Source organism: Pseudoliparis swirei, chromosome 12, assembly GCF_029220125.1.
Source record: "Pseudoliparis swirei isolate HS2019 ecotype Mariana Trench chromosome 12, NWPU_hadal_v1, whole genome shotgun sequence".
In the NCBI taxonomy this organism is placed as follows: Eukaryota; Metazoa; Chordata; class Actinopteri; order Perciformes; family Liparidae; genus Pseudoliparis; species Pseudoliparis swirei.
The window spans coordinates 11,240,206-11,261,978 of NC_079399.1; the positions used below are offsets into that span (position 1 = coordinate 11,240,206).

The following is a 21,773-nucleotide window of genomic DNA, read 5'->3' on the forward strand; positions in this document are numbered from 1 at the left end:
ATCAGCGCTGCGTCGCAGCCAATCAGCGTGCGCCGTGTAGTTTAGAGAGCCGGTACAGTGAAGACAAGTGGATCCGTCTCAAGAAAGGAGGAGAGTTTAATTTGCATAACTGCATTTAAGAGAAAGTGTAACCAATTAAAGCAACCTCAGAATATAAACTGGAAATACAGACAAAATGCAGGCAGAAAGTATTATCGCTGACAGTATATGTTAAGTATCGAAAGTTAAAGTAACGTCAATTATTATACACGATACTTGTTTATTATTACTGATGTAATACGTTGTAACAACTGTTTTAATGCTGCAGTCAGTTGAAGTGAAACAAATAATGCCTGTATAGACGTCTGGGTTAACAATGCATCTTTATCTACAAAGTCAAAGCTGTCGAATAATTATATCGGAGTATAATTTACCTCTGAACTTTAGCAAAGTAGAAGTACAAATTAGCAGCTAGAAACACTCATGTAAAGGGTACAAGTACCTCAAACTTGAAAAGGAAATACAATTGCAAGCTGCCACTGATAACTTGTACATGTTTTGAAAGAATACTTAATGAGAACATACTACAAAAGTGTTATAGTCACAATAATCCAAAGTAAATACATTATTTTGTAACACAAACAATACTTTGATACTTTTATTTAAATCCAATAGTCAAAGCCTTGTTTTTCTATTATGATTTTGTAAGAAAATTAAAACACTACAAAGACACTTAATGTTCACCATAGTTTGACTTGCACATCTGCATTGTAGGCTTTATTTTAGTTTGCAGTAGTCAATAACCCAAACACTGTACTTTATGATAAAGTACACTGTAGTTGTTTTTGCATTACCTATTTATAGATTCCTACATTGCATAATTGTTTGCAAGGAGAACAATTACAGTAAAGCATGTAGGCATTGAGTATTGTGAAGTTTGTGTCACTAGGTGGAGACAAACAACAAGGCAAAATCCTTTGAGATGCTGGCCTCTCTAACGGTCAATCAATAATTCAGTGTACACTGTTGCAGAATTGATTCGTTGAGTTAAAGTTGTCCATACATCTTATTGTTCAGATTTATATTTGAAAGTACCCGAAGAAAAAACAATAGATTAATTCCAATGCTTCCACTGATGGCACAAGTACTGATCCAGAACGATCACTATCATTTATCACATCACTAAAGAGCCATATCATGTACAGTATCTTAATATTTATTGAGCCTATAATCTCTCCTACATTAATTTATTTAAATGAATTATTACATAGCTTTAATCTTTTTCGTCTGGATAAATTAGTCATAGCCTATAATACATTCAACATGGATGATGGATAAGGGTCTTGGTCTGGGGTAAAATGATTGTATATATAGGCTATTGTAAAAAACGAAACAAAAAGGATGATTTAGGTTTCTTATGTGTTACTTGTTAATCGATTACCTTGAACTAATTGTTTTTTTTCAAGTGCGTGTCTCTGATTTCCCTGTTTGCTACTTCACAATTCATTACTAGTGGTGATTTATGATGTGCGGCGCCTGTCTGCACTGCGCTGCCTCAACGCAGCTACATGGACCGGAAACACGGATATAGCCTAAACAATAAAAGCATATCTTTTTGTATGTGATTTTCTCAATTTGTTTTCATCTGTAGTTATTTGTGAATGTTATATATCCTGATACCTGGGTATTATTTTGAACCTTTTTGCTAATATGAACCTCTCTTAATACTTTATTTGATAATAATGTATTAAAGGCATCTAAATAAATATTTGGTTAGTTTGGGTAATATATACTGCTATTTATAGTGTGTGTGTATGTATGTGTGTGTGTGTGTGTGTGTGTGTGTTTTTCTGTGTCTATACTTGCATATACATTGTTGTTTTCCTGATGTTAGCAAGTAAAAGAAGAACTATTTGCAGAGGTGCATCATTGGAGGACGTGGATTGATTATTAAGTGTTGGATCATCTGAATCTGCACATATATATATATACAAATGGTATTATTCTTTTTTAATAACTGGCTCAAATTGCATTCCGGAGTGTTTGGTGGTGTAGCGTAAAAAAAAATATATTGGCCAGTCGGGCTTTAGTCTGAATGTTATCACCGGAAGTCAAGGGGTTTGATTGTGTCTCACTTGACGTTACGCGCACTTCAATAGCAACTTTCTCAGAGCGCACAGGAGTGTGGTGTTGAGCTGAGAAGACTTCACGCGGCAGTCACCTCTGAGCAAACATATGTGTTCAACTGAAACACAGATATAAGAACCGCGACGGGGCTTCTGGTGACTTGTGTTTACTTGACGGTACAATTGTGTGAAAATCTCAGTCACTTGGGCAGTTTTGTGACAGACTTGTTGACAACACAATGTGGGGGATCCAGCGGAGTCGATATGGAGACTGCAACGGCTCTGAAGCCAGCGAAGAGACCGAGATTGTTGTGAACATCGGCGGCGTGAAACAGGTGTTATTCGGGGACGTGTTGAATCGCTACCCGGACACTCGGCTGGCAGAACTGGTCGACTGCTCACTGAAGTCGTCCGAAGAGATTTCCTCACTATGTGACGACTACGATCCTGACACGGGAGAATTTTACTTTGACAGAGACCCCGAAGCATTTAAGTGTATAACTGAGCTGTATTTGTATGGAGAGATCCACATGAAGCGAGGCATCTGTCCAATTTGTTTCATGAAGGAGATGGAGTTCTGGAAGATCGACTCGGATTTCCTGGACGACTGTTGTAAATGCCACCTGAAGGAGGTAGAGGATGAACTCGCAGAGATCGCAGAGAAAGTGAAAACGATCCTAGTGGACCGAGACGGAGATCCGTCTGCAGCAGGCTGGCAACGCTTCCAGATGTGCCTCTGGAGGCTGATGGAGAAACCGGAGTCATCGCTGCCTGCGCGCACGATCGCCATCGTTTCTTTCATTTTCATCCTCGTCTCCTCCGTGGTGATGTGTATCGGGACCCTCCCCGACCTGCAGGTGGAGGACTCGGAGGGTAACCTCACGGAGAACCCAACTCTGGAGGTCATCGAGACGGTGTGCATCGGCTGGTTCACTATTGAATACATCCTGCGTTTGATCTCCTCCCCAAATAAAATAAAATTCGTCCTAGCTTTTATGAACATCGTCGACTTCATGGCGATTATGCCCTTCTTCGTTGTGCTCATGCTGAGCTCCTTCGGCACAGGAGTGATGGAGCTGGCTAACGTGCAGCAGGCGGTGCAGGCTTTACGCATAATGCGCATTGCGCGCATTTTCAAGCTGGCTCGCCATTCCGCTGGACTCCAGACCCTCACATCTGCCCTGAAGAGCAGCTTTAAAGAGCTCGGACTGCTCCTCATGTACATGGGCGTGGGGGTCTTCCTTTTCTCCGCATTGGGCTACACCATGGAGCAGAACCACCCGGAAACCCTGTTCACCAGCATCCCGCAGTCGTTCTGGTGGGCTGTGATCACCATGACCACGGTGGGCTATGGAGACGTCTACCCCAAGACCACTCTAGGTCGATGTAACGCGGCCCTAAGCTTTCTGTGCGGGGTGATTGCCATAGCGCTGCCTATACACCCCATCATCAACAATTTCGTCTTGTTCTACAACAAGCAACAGGTGCTGGAGACCGCTGCCCAGCATGAGATTGAACTGATGGCACTGCGCTCCGGGGAGCAGGAGGCTGCGCCCGGCGCGCAGACACACGCGTGCATCGCAGGTGTCTGGGACAGCGCCATGCACTCCTGTCACAGCGACACCCACAGCCCCTTACTGAAAGATCCCAGAAGAGGAGCCGGGATTCAGGCCCCCAGCATGGACACAAGCTTTGAAAGCACAGCCGAGGTCACTGACTATTTCATCTCTTAAACACCGAAGACTCATTTGAAAAGATTGCGCTACAAAACAAAATTATCATTAATTGCGGTCTTCGTTCAACTTAAACCCGCACACTTCATGGTTAATGATATACAACAATGACTGGGAACGTTATTGTAAATAGCTATAATGCCCTCCGAGGACAGTTGATGCATTTGAAGAATCGCGCCCATGTGTGAGATATTGACTTGAAGAGCTGTGTCTTTGCGCAGTTACTCTCTCTAGCTCAGGGCTTCTGTTTGAACAGCCAGGCTTCTTATACAACAACCCCCATCCTAAATGCTCACACTGCACTGTAACGTATTCCCCTATTCGTATAATATATACAGAAAAAAAGAAGAAAGATTGGCAGCTCCTCCAGAAGTAAAGAGAAGAAATATATGTCATCGTGTGATAGTTTTATGAAGGATGTGCAGGATAACAAAATAAAAAGGAAAACACTTGAGTGATAGAGACTTATAATGCTATAAATTACAATAAGAAACATACAAAGTACACCAGAGACAAGGGCAGGGATTATAAAAGTAACATATCATCAAGGCAGTTTATTTATGTTTCTGCTGGTGATCTTCTGTAACCGCTGTGGTTGTGAAGAAATATATTAGATATAAAACCCCATCTGTGCATAAATGGTGAAAGCAATGAATGTGTCAGTGGGCTTCAGCTCCAGATAGCACCACGCAATTACACACCGGGAGCTCAGAAGCTTCCTGCTGCAGAACTTGGTCTATATGGGTTTACATGTTGCAGCAGCCATTGGAATAACTTCACGACCAGGTCATGGGTGAGGGGAAGGAATAACAGGCTGAGGGTTAAACAAAAATAATCCCAATGGTTACAATATTAAACTTCAAAGTCGTTTTTTCAAAGTGCAGGTTAAAGCTAACTTGAAAGTCTGAGTGGAAAACAAAGATTTTCTGATGAAAATATAAATAAAAGTATCAATGATGGCAACAGCTTTTTATTAATTCGTCAAAACAGCATCATCCGAGCAGCAGGTCTTCAACATGAAAAGAGAGAAAGTATCAACAAGAGTATTATTAAGATTTTAAATGAATGTCATGTCTCATATGCCAGTGGTTTAGTTGCGAGCTGCAGGGCTGATTGATGTCAAGATTGTGTTTTTGTGCACAATCTTATTTTGTGAAATTTTCATGAAAGACGCTTAACATCCTCAATGGAGCATATGCAGGAGATGAAGCTGAGGAAGCAGATAGCAGCAGGTAGTCTGGAAGTGGAATGATGCAGAAGAAGAGGCTTTGGTTGGTTATAGCTGAATATGTTCCCCCTCAACTCTGAAATGTATCTACATATTTATAACAAAAGTCTGCGTTTGAGACTCTTTTTGTTCCAAACCGTTGTTTTTTATAGATCTGGTATTCTTCTACAGCCCAGATAAAACTCACCTACTGCAGCAGCATCGTGTCCCAAACAGGTTGATTGTAATAAGATGGATGTTGTTTGACACTATTCATTTTATAAAAGTGGATATTGTTATAATCATAATAGATTTTTTGGTTTCTGTTTTTTGGTTCATTTGGCAATATGCATTAGTGCTGCTACCGCTTTGAGTAGTGGAAGATGGACATCCACCATTCATCATGACTTGTTTATCACTGTTTGTGATTCACTGCTGTAGAGTAAAAGTTGTTAAACCTTAACTGTAACCTTCATGTCACCCTCAGAAAAATACCTATTCAAAAGTATTTTTGAAAAGATTAAAATGGAAAATATTTTATCACAAAATGTTTTAAAGGACGTGAAAATGCCGATGCTATGTTGGCTTGTAAAATATTTTAAAACAACTTCACGGTTTGGCCTGATTGGGACCTCAAAGTACAAATCCAAAAAGTCAACTTTGAAGTACTTTGATTACTACATAACCAGTCATATTTTAAATAATAATCTAACCCTTTGTCATGTACAAATTGCAGTGGAGCAATAAGCACATAATGAAGTCACTTTCCCTCTGTGTGTGCTGTAATCCAAGCTTCCCTGGGACAGCTGACTTGGTGTTTCCCCTCTGATCGTTAGCTGCTAGCCCTCGGCTCAGCCGTCGCCATGTTCAAAGACTTGGGGGGACACTAAATATGCTATGAATTTCAAATTGAGCACCTTTAATGAAAAATAATGTTAATATATCTTACTGACAGAGCGTCATCATCGATCATTGCGAGCACGGTGGCAGTTTGTTGATTGGTTAGATGGCACTAATTCAGTATTAGCTTCCTCTTCAGAGATGCTTTCCACTCAGCTTCAGTCTAAGTTATGCAGCCGTGAAAAAAAGATCATGTAGGAGGTCAGAATGGACTTTGCAGGCTGTCCACCCACACGTGGCCCTTACAGGAGCGCTATCTCTCGGGGCCAGCATCCCATTCACACACAGGAGAAAGGCCTGAGTACACGCTGACAGGTGGAGCTGGAACATCAAAGGCGGGCATTGTGCAACGGAACAATGTTCCTCCAGAAAATAAAAAATGCAAATACACATGCAACTTCAGGTTCAGATTTAGATTTCCAAGCACACACATGCACACACAAACATCCGCCCTTCTCTTCACCGCCTACCTGCAAGTGCACACAAATAATTGCACCGACACACACTTGTCCGCCCGTGCACCCACGGCCATGTGTGGTCTACTCTGCTGTGACCTGCTGTGATCTGCCGGCTAATCATCAATTTGTACACCCACATGTTGGTCATCTGTGGCATTCAGTGGGTGTTTAAGAATAGAGGGGTTCCTGAGCATTTATTGAAAGTTGGGCTCATTATCCCTTCGCTAAAAAACGTTACAATTATTGTGAGAATTGTGGTTGTTGCTCCTAAATCAATAATTTTTTTTAGATGCCTATAGTTTTTGAGTGAAGCTGGATCCATTTTTCAACCCTTCTGAAGATATGGTTGGCAAAGTGTTTGACTCACGCCTTTAAATAAACAGATGTCCGATGGATATGTATGTGCAACTCAGATTTTTCTAGATCCTCGGAACAGACTTAAAGGATCACAACCTGTCTCGGTGCGTTTGAGGAAAGGTCTCTTTCAAATTGTCCATCTGGGGATTTTTTACATTAATTGATGCTGAGATTGATAATGGTGTTCCCATTAACATGCTTTTATTCCACAACTACACCAAGATGCTGTGACAGTAAAGAGGAATAATCAACAAGGCATGTTATGTTTGTGTCAATATCACACTTCAATATTCCATTATGTCTAGTGTTGAATCATGGACCGGCTTGGAGGGTGCTGTAAATAAACACAATATGAGATTTGGCCTGAATCCTCAGACACGCTGTTCAAATCCATACTGGAACTAGCAATAACACTGTTGCTGTAAATATGGGTGCCATCAGAGGTGTTTTAGGGAATCAAAGTTGTTCCTTAAACTCATGTCTCCCATTAACTCCCAGTGCCGACTGTTTTCTGATGACCAGTCATATTGGTGTAGAGTTACAACCAACTATTTTAGATGACAGCATGACTCACAGATTCCCTGTTGGTCTCCCTACTTAACCTTTGGGATGGGGATCTTGTTCGCATCTAAAAATAGAGAAATCCCTGTACTGTAACAAGTGGAACAGACAAATGGAAATACAATGCAAACCCAGGCTAATTATGTCGTGCATGTATCTCCTTACACAGAAGTTTGGTGTGAAGTTCTTTACATGTTGCACAACTGTTACAACCTATTACGGACACTAAAAGAGAGTTTTCCATACAAATTGAAAATCTAATCAAAAGCAGCTGTGAGTTTCAGTCACAACATTAGCTATTACTATCAAGCAAAGTTGTAGATTGACATATCAAACATATTGGAAGGCCAAATGTTGAGACGTCAGACTACAAGCAAGTTAGAAATAATAGAAGAGAAAAGAGAAGAAAAGAAAGGGATGACACTGAGATAAAAGTGATTCAAAGCCATCATTTTAAAGATATTGCTCTCAAGAGCAAACTAAAAGCATATAATGTCTCCCCTAAAATGGTACAAATGGGATACGCTAATAGATTTACATCTTTCAGAAGATGGTCAAGCACTTTCATGTGTGTGCATAATGTTATTGCTTACCAGCCCACCCCTCAGGGCACTATCTCTGGTTCAGAGATATATTCAGCTGCAGGAGAGGGAAAGTGTAATCTTGCTGATAACAGATTTGAAAGAAGTTAAAAACATGTTTCAGGAGTGGTGAGTTTCATTCTTTTAAAAAGTAGCGTAGGTGCACGATGGAGGACTGTGGTTCTGAAAGACAGCGGCATTAAATTGCATGACAATAATTACACAGATTAAATATGACTTTCAACAAACTTGCTCTGAATACGCTCAACACGTCTGAAAAAAGTATTGAGCTTAACACTCCTTCCACTTCTTTTTATGTTGCAGAGTTCTCTTGCAAAACCATCACGTCTGCACTTGTGGGTTTATTTTGAATAATTCATAGAAGCAGCCGAAGAAAATACAATTTCCTTTGAAAAATCAACCTAAATACTGAAGGATTTAGTGGTACCCTTGACTCATAAAAGAAGAAAAGGAAAATGTCACTGCAAATGCAATATGAGGTGATTTGCCCTTAAAAGAGTTCTCAGTCAGACGGACTAATGGAGCAAAGCGTTGGCTCCTGCAGAGGAATAAATGTGGGTTTTCAAACACTGCGTTTCTGTTCTGAGACAGCTGCACAGGGGAATACTTATGCGTGTACTGATACGATGGGTGTGTGTGTGTTTGTGTGTGTGAATCCACCATTTATTATAAACCGGCAGTGGTTACCATATACTGGGTACTAGCTTAATACATTTGGCCTTTCCTTGTGTGGAAGTAAAGTAGTATTTGCTCAATTGTGATATATGTTCCCAAAGTACGGTCTCAGTAGACATAATAACCTTTTAAATCTATAATTTTGCTGTAGCATTCACCTAAAAATAATATTGAAGAAAAAGAAACTTCGACATTTCCTTTAGTCTCAGCGTGGGCTCAGTAACTCAAGAGGTTTTTTTACGTTGCCTTTTATGTGAAAAATAACATAGTTGCTCTGAGCCATGCTCATGCAGCCTTAAGGATGAGATGTGTCCTTAACTCACTGAAACATCTGCGCGAGCTGCTACGTAACACTGTTCTCTGACTCCAAGAAATGCCTGTGAATAAAGACTTAGCCCACATCAGATCCTCTGTTGGAACATACCCGTCAACCTGTTTACCCAAAGAGAGCAACACACATGTTTATTAACCCAATAGATTAGTTTAATCTATTCTCTCGTTATATTGTATTGGTTTTGTTGGTTATTTTTCCAGGAATTTATGATTTAGTGATTAGCATGCACAGTGGCTGTGTTATCTTAATTATAACTTTACAGTAGAATACAGTTGTGGAGTAAATAATCACAGACTATATATTCGCTGCTATCTATGTAGATATATTAAATATATCTAATATATATATTAAACATCCACATATCACTGCCAAATAGGTAATTTGCTGTTAAAGCATTAAAGTAATAGTTTCACTTGTTTTTAAATGTGATTATTTGCTTTCTTGTCAATAATCAGATGAGAAGATAAACTGTACCACTCTGTGTGATAAATATGGAACTACACCCAGCTGACTATTAGCTTAGTTTCGCATATTGAAGGCGGGGCTTATAGCTTATTAACACACTGTTGTTTGTTCCATCCGCATAAATATACAAAATAACAACTTGGCTCGCTGGTGCCAGTCTTCATGCTAACCTCGGCTCATCCTCCCTTATTCCATGTACTATGATATAAAGACATAAGAGCTTTATTGAACCTATGATTTAAATCACATTTTGGAAATATTCCCTTGAAAGTCGAAAGTTCAATTCAAAAATATTACTGAGAAAAACAAACACATGATTGATTTAGCTGCTTCTGAAGGTCAGCACGACATCCCTCAGGCTTTGTTTGAGATAACTTCACTGAAGGAACATCATGTGAAAGCCCTTCTTTACATTTCACTGTAAGTAAATGTAGTGCACTGACTTGGCAGTCCCCCAGTGTAAACTGAACCCTCATTTGGCAAACATGAATATGTAAATTAAACGTCAGAATCCTGATGTATTTATTCAAGTTCTTATCCTGTGATGAATTATGTTGTGTTGTTTGAATTGTCTGGCGGTGTGTATTGTGTCGCACTGCTTCACACATAACTGTCGTGCTTTGATGCGTTCTTGGCCGTCTGAAATAACACCCATCGTATTTCTGCCAAGCACAGTCTGCAGATGAACTTGGGCTTTGAAAGCTGTGTCCGCTAACGGCTTCAAATAACTTGTTCAAAGCCGAACCTTGTGAAAGCCGCCTCAGTTTATTAAAATATCTATCCATCTGTTGCATGGCTTTTTCATCAAATGAAATAAGAAATATAAATAACAACACATGAATAAATGTCTCTATTGTGTAGCGCTGCCTGCATATAAAGAGATTCAACTGGGCCTGGGCAAGTTGTTGTTTCTTTCTTCTTAGTCACCTACTTCATACCTTTTTCGCTGTTGCTCCTTCTTGACCTAAAACATGTTTTTCAAAGAGCACATTTCACTGCATCAGACATGTTGTCGTGGCCCTGTGTCACTCCCGCTGAGAAATGTATGGGCATCTAATTATGGAAATTGGCCTTGAGAGACCAAAGCCGAACTGATTGATCTGGCCTGCTTGCCGATACACTTACCACTGCAGATTATCTCATCCAGAGACAATGAGGATCTCATCCAGAGACGATGATGTTTTATGGAGTGGAACGTCCTTGTCCCGCAGTGGCTATAGCTACAATTATTACATTTAATTCAGGTCTGCGGGTCATAAAAACAATATTTAGAGAGGGTCTCATCAGACTCACATGGCAAGGCAAAGCAAGGCAAGTTTATTTATATAGCAAAATTAGAAAAACAAGGCAATTCAAAGTGCTTCATGTTAAACCATTACAAGCATTAAAAAAAAATGCAAAAGAAAACAGGATCAAAAAGCAAGAAATAAAATAAAAATTGCAATGCAGTTAAATAAATAAAATGCAGCAGTGAGATGCAGAAATTGATTGATCTCCTTGAATCTTGTTGAGTTAAAGGCAACAGCAAACAGGAGGAGTCGAGGGTCTCAGTAGACCTGCAGCTTTCAGAGACCTTGTTCCAGATATGTGGAGCAGAACAACGGACTCACTTTTGAAGTTAGTACTTAGAGAGCTTTCTGGGCTGTTAGACATATGTCTGTATTCATATTCATTGGAATCAGACTAGCTAGCTATTTCTGGCATAAAAACTGTGTATAGTCTTTATGATAAGTCATTTGCGTTTGGCTTCAGCTCCTCAATAATTTATGACTAAAACAGATACATTTAAAGAAGCTTGTTAAATACACAAATCAATAACTTACTTCATCTATACCTTCATCTCAGGCTATCTATCTCACTCTATCTTCATCAGAGACATACTCAGTCGCCATGACCTTGTGTTTACATGCAAGTTCCGATGGCTCCAGGCAGCTCTGTGTAGCTCCACCCCAACAACAGAAGAAAGGTCTGTTAGATAATCCATATGAGCTCAGTGTGAAAGGATGTCAGTGAGCCAACGTAAAAAGATAGTGCAAAGGATATGACAAGTCGTTGAGGGGATGCAAACATCAAACAGTGATCAAATGTCTTGTTCTCGTCTTGTGCTCGGAGGTAATTACACTCCCTGAGACCTGTGTGGGTCTCCATGGGGGATTACATTTGGATGGCAGTGTGGAGATCAATCTTCCATCCCTGGGAAGACAAATTACAGAGTGAGATAGAAATGAAACAGTGTTGACCGAAGTATCCACTAGAAAGATGTTTCATCTCACAGCAGTCTCAGATCAAAGCTGCCTGAATAGTACAATGTGCAACTCTGCAGTTGAATATTTACATAGTAATTAGAGAGCGTGGAGGTGTACAGTCAGATTAGAATGGCAACAATGGGGGTGCAGTAAAAGCGGGCAATCAGCATGTCAAATACACAGTTCCTGTCTGTAAGTGTATCTTCAAAAAATATAATTACAGGAAAAGTTAAATTCATGCGCGATAAAATACCCTCTTGTTCAAGTCAACACATTTTTGGGGTTTTGCTTATTCCGCTTAAGTTGGTATGACCAGTGGTTCACAGCTAATGTTACGCTGTATCACAAAGATCATTTAGTCATTCACTGACTTTATTAAACTTCTTTTACTAAATGTTGATCTGCACATTTCACTTTACTAAAAGTAGTCATTTATTAGCATTTAAATATACTTAAAACTGCAAAAGTTTACAGGAGTAAAACTATAAAGTGGCAGAGAGTGGAAATACTCATATAAAATCGTACTTAAGTGCAGTATTTGCGTAAAAATACTATTACTTCCACCACCACTGCAGAGAAATGGTTATATCAACATGACTGGACACTAGTAAGTCAGAAAATATATATTTTTAAATGTGTTAAATAGAAGCTTGAGATGTGTGCATCCTTGCAATGTGCCATGCCTTTCATCAACAGTCATCCGGTTTTTCCTAAGCCAAAAAACAGGATGAAAAAATAAAGCAATATCCATTAACTGATGCTTTATCCCTCTTAACAATGTTGTCTTGAAGATTTTTGGTTGCCACATAACATTTTCTCTCACCTCTGCCTGCAATTTCATCTCATATTGATGGATGAACAGCTGCTTAATTTCTGCTACGGTTAAAGTGTTATTGCTGTCTGTATTTGTTGGGATATTGTAGGATTCTCCATCAAAACCTTTACCCACGCTATCAATCAGGCCTGTTTTGTTGCAGGGTGTTAAATTTGGGGATCATATAACGTTTACTACTAGCCCATTTCCCTTGAGAGCGGGGCCATTTACAACAACCTACTACAGTCTGCAAAGGGGCCTCAATTCCCTTTGCAAATAATGAGATAATGCACAAGGGCAACAGCACATTTCTTTCCCAATATTTATGTTGTCAGGTAGAGTGATGATTTGTGAGCAGAACAGGATTTTAAAAATACATGCACGTAGAATTATGACCCATAAAAATGCAGGCTAATGCACAAGATCGTGTATTATGCATGTTGGTCCTGAACATGCACGTTTGAGACATAAACACAAAACTGTCTTCTCCGAGTAAAACCACGGGTTGATGATACGCTCAGTGACGGTGTTTTACTGTTGTTAAGTGCTTTCATGGTAATGGCCTTACGCCACTTAAGGCAGCCACAGTGTGACTTAAGATTTCCTTTCATTGTCATTAATTGTTCTTCTGCCCACAATCTTGGCTTTGACTGTCCGTGACACATAGTCAAGAGTGAGGCAGCTATGCATGAGGATTGACTAGTTTTGTGTTTGTCGTGGAGGACATTTTCAGATCCTTAAGCCAGCGGAGCAACAATACAAACACAATTACAAGAATAACATTTAAAGGTGAAGTTTGGCATTTTAGGAAATATGCTTATTTGCTTTCCGGTGGAGAGTTTGATGAGGAAATCAATACCACTCTCACATCTGTTTATTGAATATTGTAGGCTATAGAGCTAGAGCCAGCACCCGGTTGGCTTAGCTTAGCATAATGATTGGAAACAGAGATAAACAGCTAGCCTGGTTCTGTCCAAATACAACATCATGTTTGACTTGCTCATTTAATCCGTCCAAAAAACAAAGTGTACAAACATATATTTGCTGTTTCTGAAGAGTTATGTGCTATTCCTTAACTGGTATAAACTCCAGGGTGTTACAGCAAAAAATAAATACAAAAGCTGGCTAATTGTATTTTACACTTGGTGTCTTCAACTTCAAGGTTCTCGTTAAATTGAACATGGGTCACACGGCGGAGCTCAAGTCTCTGTCCTGTCCTTATTTCGAAAGCCCTGAGCAGCCCAAGGTTTCGTTTCCCCTCTCTGCCAATCACGGTACGATGACGCCCTGATTACACACCCAGGGTGGTGGTAGGCAAAGCAGTTCCTTTCAGTGTAATGAATCAATGCAATTTAAAGATTCACAAAAAATATCCGATACTACTTCCTAGTGCGACTCACTCAGGGCTCATGTTCACTGGCGCTGAACAGTAAACATGCATCGTTCCCTCGTGGTGCTGGACCTGACCGACTGGAAAGTTTGAGCGTTAATTAAGTCTCTAACCAGTGAACCGGGAGTTGTTATTTGTGAGCAAAGTATTCAGTTGGATAACGATAATTCACTCAGGTGGGTCCCTACACGTTCTTTCACAACTCGTTCGGCCCCAGGCCACGCTATTATGACTATTAGTCCCTTGTGCACCCAGTCCACGCTATTATGACTATTAGTCCCTTGTGCACCCAGTCCACGCTATTATGACGGGTCTTCATGCACTCTTTTACACTGATCAGAATCAGAATCAGAATCAGAATCAGAAACAGTTTTATTGCCAGGAATGTTTACACAAACGAGGAATTTTTTTTGGTGGAAGGTGCAACATTTGGACATGACAACAAAAAACAACAAACATCACGACAGAAGACAACAAAGTAGAAGTGTTTGTTGTGGTGGTGTGTGGTGGTGTGTTTTGTAAAGTGTATGTTACGCTGTGTTGTGCGTGTGTTAAAGATTAAAAGTGCATGCAAATGGTGGAGTGGTGGAGTGGGATTAAAGTGCATATTAAAAGTTCGTGTGTGGAGGAGGGTGAAAGAGGGAGGAGGGAGGAGGGAGGGAGGAGGAGGGAGGAGGAGAGGGAGAGGGAGGAAGGGAAGAGAGGAAGGAGGAGGTGGGAAGAGGAGGAAGAGGGAGGTGGTGGTCCTGGGGGTGACAGTCAGTCAGTGTTGGTTCCATTGCCCGACTGCCGACTTGAAAAGGTTTTGGTTGGTTTGGTGGTCTTTGTCTCGATGGACGCAGCCTCCTCCCGAGGAGGGAGGAGGGAGGGGGGAGTGTGGGGGTGCCACAGGGTCAATCTCCCGGCCGACCTTTCTGAGTGCTGGAGGACCTGAGGAAGGCAGATTGCAGCGATAACCCTCTCGGCCGAAAGATGATGATGCTCTGCAGCCTGCACTTGTCTTTGTCTGTGCTGTGGCTGCAGTGGGCGAGAGTGATGGAGGAGCAGATGATGATGGAGAGGTAGCCGTAGATTCTCTGTGCAGGTTGCACTGCACGCTATAATGACGGGCCCCAGTGCAGTGTATACTAGAATGACCAGACGCGCACACTATTATGACGGGTCCCAGTGCACCCAGTGCACATCATCATGACGGGTCCCAGTGAACCCTGTTAAGTGCCCCAGTGCACCCAGTTCAGGCCATTATGAAAAGCCCCAGTGCACACTTTTATGAAGGGTCCGAGTGCACACTGTTAGGATGGGCCCCAGTACACCCAGTGCATGATTTTATGAAGGGTCCTATAGTGCACAATATTATAACTATTATTAGTGCATTCCGAATGTAAGAAAGACAGGGAACACAAATAACAGAATTAAATGAAAACGCAAAGCAAAGACTAGCCTGAGTTTTAATATTTAAAATAAATAATCAGAGAAATCCCATTCTAGTTGATTATTGTAAAAATGTCAACTAATTAGCATACCAGTTTGTGCAAATTAGTAGCACTTAAGTGTCTCCATTACTTTAACACCAATTCAGAAAGGCCTCAGTCATTTTTAAGGCTGTGCCCGTCAGTCATCATCAGCCAACAATATGGTGGAGAGCATTCCTCCACACGTATAGGGAGAGTAGCCTCATCCTCATTTATCTCAGGAACAACCTGCATGACATTACACACTGACACACATTAGAGCCGTGACCTCAACCGTGAGCCTGGAGGATACAATTCAGAGAGGTAGAATTAAAGACATATACCACACCTCTGAAAATGTCCCTCTTCCTTTTATGGAGCATTTACAAACACAGATTAATTTTCACAAGTAACATCCCCTAAATGAGGCAATGTTTTATATTTAAGACATAATAATACATTCGGTAATACATTCTCTTTAGGTCTGCACTCACTGGGATCAAGGCTTGACGACATGCAGTGTGTGTGGGCACACAGAATATATACACACTTACACTATGAGAGAGAGAGACCTAAGGAAGCGGAGATATTTAAACACACCCAGAAGAGGTCAGCTGGAAGACTCAGCCATTGCACTGCCCACACACTCCTACATGCTCAACATCATTAAGAACAAATGGGCACGACTGAAACAATGCTGCAATCTGCGATGCAACCAACACCCGAGTGAGGCAGATCTGTTGGAGCACGAATTCACCGCAAGAATATCAAAAACCCTCGAGGAAGGAGCCCTTTGACTTCTTGTGATTCTGTGACATCACTCTAAATCACAGCTTTTGGACCATGCTCTAAAGAGAGTATGATACAAAATTGTAAAAAATAGTTTCTCCATATTTAAATTATTCCAATAAATTTAGAGATTAGGTGCCTCGCAGATCAAGATCAACATTAACAGAATATATTTGCATCCAATCACAATTTTTGATTTGACAGATGATTTGGCTGGAATCTGTTGGGTGAATTAATTCTTAGATAAGCCGCACTGTCTGTTCAGCTCATTGCTTTTAAGAAGTATCGTCTTACGCCACCCAGAGGGCTGAAAAATATCCAAACAATGGTGGATTAAAAAGACATAAGAAAGTAGTGCATGATAACAGAATGAATCATAACGTTTTATTCCAGCAGTTCATTTGACATCCGATTTCAGTGGAATGTAGAGAGCAGAGTTTTAAACTTTTACAACCTCCACATCACTGGTTTTGAATCGTGTGAAGTCCAAGCTCACCGCTAGTTAAAGAGACCACTTGTCTGTGTTCAAGAGCTTCAGGCCGTGCACATGTCACCTCCTCCGAGAAGAGGACATTTTGAGGATGGACAGCCAGCCACTTCCACAGATACTCCATCTTCTCATCGCACACCCAGGGGTTTCCTCCTAAAACGACCCGGAAAGAGGATGTCCTGTCATCCAGCAGCCCCGAGGGGGAACGCTGCAGCTGATTCTGATTGAGCAGCAGAAGTTCGAGATGTTGAAGACCCTGGAGGAGGGTCCCTGGCAGCTCTTGGAGCTGATTATCTTGCAAAAACAGTTGCGATAGTTTCAGGTTGTGGCTGAAGATTGTCGGTGTCAAGGAGCTTAAGTTGTTACTGGCGAGATTCAGCGTCTCCAGGCGGCGCAGGTTCCTCAGGGCGGCGGGTTCTAGGTCTCGCAGATTGTTATCACTAACGTCTAGATTCTCCAGACTGGGCAGCCTCTGAAGAAGAGCGGCGGGTACAACGGTTAAACGGTTACCAGACAAATCCAACCAGGTGATGCTGCTGTTGCCAGAAAACCACTCGGCATCGGCTGTTTGGATCAGATTGTTCCTCAGCACGAGACTTTGAAGTGAGTCATGGCGGAAGACATTGGAAGGAAGATGAACCAGATGATTTCCTGTGAGATCCAACGTGTTCAGGTGAGGAACGTTCTTCAGTAGATCTGAAGGAAGGCTTTTTAGGTTGGTGTGATACAGCTGGAGGTCGTTTAAAAGGGGCACGGCACTCAAGTGGCTCGCTGTCACGCTGCTGAGGTTGGTGGATTGGATGGATAGGCGAGTTGTGTTGGAGGGCAAACCATCGACAGGGAAATGTGTGAGGGCGCTTTGGCTGCACACCACCTCTGTAAAGGAACAGGAGCACAGATCTGGGCAAGAGTGGGCACATCCAGCGAGTGCGGTTAGAGTCAGGAGCATCCACACGGCCATCTTTAGAGCGCTGCATGAAGGAAACGTACACAGCGTGAGCGACAAGACAAGAACATGGAGTAATCTGTATTCATCTAGACATATCAGGTTGTATGGATAACAAATGATATTAACTTTGCTGAAGATATAATATGAAATGCTGAACCCTACCTGGAAAGCACAGCAGCATTTCTTCTGTGTTTCATACTGCGGCTTGGTTTCATAGACTGTCGAGTGTTTTTGTTCCCAGCAGTGAGTCAGGACAACATGTGGAAATAAGCAAACACAACCAAGCAAACAAACCGGCTCATCAACCGGCGAGTGGTTACGTCTTTCTGTACTTTCCAAATATAAAAGACACACACATCAATATTTGCTGTTTTTATTCCTGTAAAAAACGGTTTTATGCGATGTTAAAATGCTGTTTAAATCTTTAATGTGCAAAATATCCTATCTCCAAAATGAATCAAGTCTTTGATTCATCCATTTTCATTCTTGGTGTTTAGATTTCTCCTTCTTTAAACATTTGAACATACAATCTGATAAAGGAAAAGTTGGACATTTTGGAAAATATGCTTATTTGCATTGCTGCTGAGAGTTAGATCATTATAGATATTGATAATACTCTCATGTCTGTCAATCTGAGATGAAGCTTCAGACTTCAGCCAATTAGCTTCACTCAGCTTAAAGACTGGAGACAGTCTGGTTCCGTCTAAAAAGCTGCGTACGTGCACCTCTGAGGCTCAATAATGATAAGATATTCATATTATATCTTCTTTGTGATCAAAATGATACATTTCGTTTGAGCTGGGAAATGAATTGGTTCTCTTTTGGACATCAAGACTGTAACGACGCAGCGCCGTAACAACAATATTGTCGGTGTATTATATAGTTCGAAACTGACCTCTACCTGTTTCCTCCTCCCTAAGGTGTTCGGGCACAAGAGTTCCTCGGGGGCCCGAAACACCCAGGTATAGTTCCGGGAGAGACCAACGGGGGAAGCGGGTACGGGGGAAGTAAGGAGGGGTGCGTGGCTGTTGAAGTTAAATATAACTAGGGTATAGTGTACTTTATTAATAGGATGGACACAGGTGGTGATAGATGAGTATGAATATGGTGTTTAGTCGGACTGGATAAATAGTTAGGATATACATGTGTTGTTACGTAGACTCACCTCTGGATGGTTGGTCTGGGTTAATTGGTAGCACATGGTGTGTATATATAAGCTCACTTTTGTTTGGAGAATCAGGATGGAAGAACAACATAAACTCGATTGCTTCATTTGCCTTTACGGCTGCTCGGGCACTCTGACAGACACATTAGATCTGCAATTAAAGTAAAGACGGAGAAGACAGCCATTCTTGTATAATCTCTTTACTCATATCATATATAATCATACGTTCACATTTCATTAACAAAAGAGAATGTTTCAGTGATTGAAAAATATGACACCAAGTCCGATATTAACCAGGATGGAGAACATTAAGACTGAAGGTTGAGCTCCCTCTCTGTCAGTGACATCAGTGAGCGCCCCGCCAGAGACAGCGGTGTGGCACATGTTATGGTCTCTGGCAGGAAAACCTTCTTCTTGTTCTTCTGAAGCCACCTCCAGAGGTACTCCACCTTCCCATCACACAGCCAGGGGTTGGAAGACAGATCCAGCCCCTCCTCCTCCAGGGCGCTAAGAGGGTCCAGCAAACCTGCGGGGATGTGGCTCAGCTGGTTTTCCTCCAGACTCAAGTGTTTGAGCTGAGTGAGCTCCTGAAAAAGGTTTCGGGGGAGTTTGCTGAGGTTATTCTGAGAGAGGAACAGATGGGTGAGGCTACGGCTGCTCTGAAGTACAGATGCATCCAGGGTGGCGAGCTTGTTGTTGCTCAGGTTTAACCTCTCGAGTTTGTTCAGCGGGTCCAGAGAATTTGCGAAGATCTTCTCCAGACGGTTATTGGCAAGATCCAGATTCTCCAGGTGGGGCAGCTTCTGAAACAGAGCCTTTGGGATCTTCCTTAAACTGTTGCCGGATACGTCCAACCAGGTGATGCTGCTGTTATCAGGCAGCCACTTGGCGTCAGCTTTTTCGATCACATTGTTCTTCAGCACCAAGTGGCGAAGTGGGGCGTGGTTGAAGACATCTGCAGGCAGGACAGACAGTCGGTTCCCTGTGAGATCCAAAGTCTCGAGGTGAGGAAGGCCCCTGAGGAGATGAGCAGAAAGGCTCTGCAGGTGGTTGCTGTACAGGTGGAGCCCCTTCAGCAGGGGCGTGGCGTTCAGCTGCTGCTCGGAGAGGGAGGTGATGTTCGTGAACTGGATGGTCAGCAAGGTGGTGCTCGGAGAGAGACCCTCGGAGGGGTACTCGGTCAGAGGGACCTCATTGCAGACCACCTCAGCTCTTTCGCGGTAGCATTTGCAATGTGGCGGGCAGGACAGAGCGCCATGGCAAAGATATGCCAATGAGAGAAAAGCAAGGGCACACCAGGACTTCATTACTAGAAGAAGGAGAGATCGAGTTAAAGATGAGGAACATATAGAAATGACTTAAAAGGTCCCACTTAGTATTTTTAACCGCTGCAAAACTTCACACACCAACTCCAGTTTGAACATATTATCATCAGTAGGAACACACAATGCATGTTCGTGCATATGAAGGTCAAGTTATAAAATCAAACTTACTGTTGTTTCCTAGACGAGGAGCAGCCAGACTGATCCTCATGTCGGCTTCATCAGTGGTTATTACCGAGTCATTTGGGGAGCAGCGTGATCTAATCATTACTTATTGAGTAAACAGTCGTGCGTCAAGGACAGCCCGTTGCAACAGACTGTGACTGAGCGGCAGGGCAAGGACAACACTTTGAAACATCCAAATGATATACGTTATGTTGTATTTAACACAGGTTTATTGTTCTAATGGAAACAGCTGATTCTGAAATATGATGTTATGGTCTTAATCATGTGAGTTTATGACATTTTATGTCACTGATTGACAAACTAAGTTCGTTGTTTACATTATTTTGCACTTTGGATTTTTTAGATAAGGGCCAGGAGGAGGAGCACAATAAGAAAGAGGTCAACTGCATGATAATCAATTTAAAATTAGATGGATTTTATTAATTTTTTTCTGAAAATGTCATTAATCTTCAGAAAAGCTCTGCACAGAATGGTAGAAATTACAACCAGAAATGGATTTGTATTTTAAGTTGTGTATAGTTTTACGTAATAAAGCAGTAAGCACTGAACACAAGTAACTGTCAGTAAAATGTGTCTAATTCTCTCGAAGTTTCCATAATAATGTTAAAATACTCTATTTCAAAATAGATATAGATCTGCGTCCATATTGTAATACGTACAGTATTCCAGGTAGTATTGAAAGTAAAACCAATTCTCATTTAAGAAGCCATTTACCAAGTTTGAACTAACCATAATACCAGGTGTAAACATTTCTCAAAAACATATTCTGATCATGTTTTGGATGTAAAGCCGGGGATCGAGTGGCTGATCTTCTGATTGAAGGATGACTAGTTCTCCCACTAAGACACAGAAAAGTAACAAGTGTGTAATTACACAAACAAACATACAATCATGCAAAATGTTACGGTACTTTCTAAAAAAGTCTTTCATGACCTTGGACCAGATAAGACTTTGAACATGTTATCTGAGGCTTTAGTCTTTATTTTATTTGCCAATGCTGAAAATACATTGCAATAACCAATATGAGGATGAAATAAAATAAATAACCCACTTAGCAACATGTAATCCAGCCTCACAGGAAGAAGACACCACAATCACAGTGATGACACAGGGACGTTTAAACTTGTTAGTTATGTGTTATAGTCATCAGAGCACACGGTGCAGTGGTGGTAAGCAGAGTGGGAGGAAGTTCAGTTCCTGTAAAAAAATGGACTGCAATATTCTATTAAAAGTAGAAGTCATGCATTGAAAATATGCCTGAAGTCAAATGAATCTATCAAGTAAAAGTACAGATGATGCAGAAAATGTCTGCGAGTGTGATTCTACTATAGAGTTTATTACATTATTATTGATATATTAATAAGGAAGTAGTGACAAAACTAGTACAAATAGTCATATCTGAATTGTGGTGGTAGAAGTGTAACGTTGCATCAATTGGAAATACTCAAGTAACGTAGAAGTACCTCAAATGTATCTACGACACACTGAACTGTGAAAGAAGCACATCCTTTTAAGAACTATAGATCAAAAGGAAAAGAAGACAAATTAATGTTGAATCACGATGAGAAGGAAGG

The 21,773-nt window shown here is 41.3% G+C and overlaps 3 protein-coding genes across 3 annotated transcripts; 1 reads left to right on the forward strand and 2 right to left on the reverse strand.

Annotated features, from left to right (window-relative positions):
* The first annotated feature begins 2,197 nt into the window (after positions 1-2,197).
* Positions 2,198-5,508, forward strand: LOC130202570 (potassium voltage-gated channel subfamily F member 1-like). Its single transcript, XM_056428229.1, has one exon. The coding sequence runs from the start codon at positions 2,345-2,347 to the stop codon at positions 3,836-3,838; it is 1,494 nt and encodes a 497-aa protein (XP_056284204.1). The 5' UTR covers positions 2,198-2,344; the 3' UTR covers positions 3,839-5,508.
* A 9,769-nt stretch (positions 5,509-15,277) lies between these two features.
* On the reverse strand, positions 15,278-18,014 carry LOC130202656 (leucine-rich alpha-2-glycoprotein-like). The gene is made up of 2 exons (XM_056428358.1): positions 17,689-18,014; positions 15,278-17,548 (listed from the first exon to the last, which is right to left on the reverse strand). Exons 1-2 carry the CDS (start codon positions 17,739-17,741, stop codon positions 16,549-16,551), a joined length of 1,053 nt encoding a protein of 350 aa, XP_056284333.1. The 5' UTR covers positions 17,742-18,014; the 3' UTR covers positions 15,278-16,548.
* Positions 18,015-18,875: 861 nt separating this feature from the next.
* Positions 18,876-20,290, reverse strand: si:dkey-90m5.4 (leucine-rich alpha-2-glycoprotein). The gene is made up of 2 exons (XM_056427874.1): positions 20,185-20,290; positions 18,876-20,000 (listed from the first exon to the last, which is right to left on the reverse strand). The coding sequence occupies exons 1-2, from the start codon at positions 20,279-20,281 to the stop codon at positions 19,000-19,002; spliced, it is 1,098 nt and encodes a 365-aa protein (XP_056283849.1). The 5' UTR covers positions 20,282-20,290; the 3' UTR covers positions 18,876-18,999.
* Positions 20,291-21,773: the final 1,483 nt, after the last annotated feature.

What these genes read in the sequence shown, in the direction of transcription:
- si:dkey-90m5.4 (XM_056427874.1), bottom strand. Translation starts at nt 20,281, where the DNA reads ATGATTAGATCACGCTGCTCCCCAAATGACTCGGTAATAACCACTGAT. An exon ending in TCCTCGTCTAGGAAACAACA is followed by an intron (nt 20,001 to 20,184) that starts GTAAGTTTGATT and finishes TCCTTCTTCTAG; the next exon opens with TAATGAAGTCCTGGTGTGCC.
- LOC130202656 (XM_056428358.1), bottom strand. Translation starts at nt 17,741, where the DNA reads ATGAAACCAAGCCGCAGTATGAAACACAGAAGAAATGCTGCTGTGCTT. An exon ending in AATGCTGCTGTGCTTTCCAG is followed by an intron (nt 17,549 to 17,688) that starts GTAGGGTTCAGC and finishes TCCTTCATGCAG; the next exon opens with CGCTCTAAAGATGGCCGTGT.
- LOC130202570 (XM_056428229.1), top strand. Translation starts at nt 2,345, where the DNA reads ATGTGGGGGATCCAGCGGAGTCGATATGGAGACTGCAACGGCTCTGAA.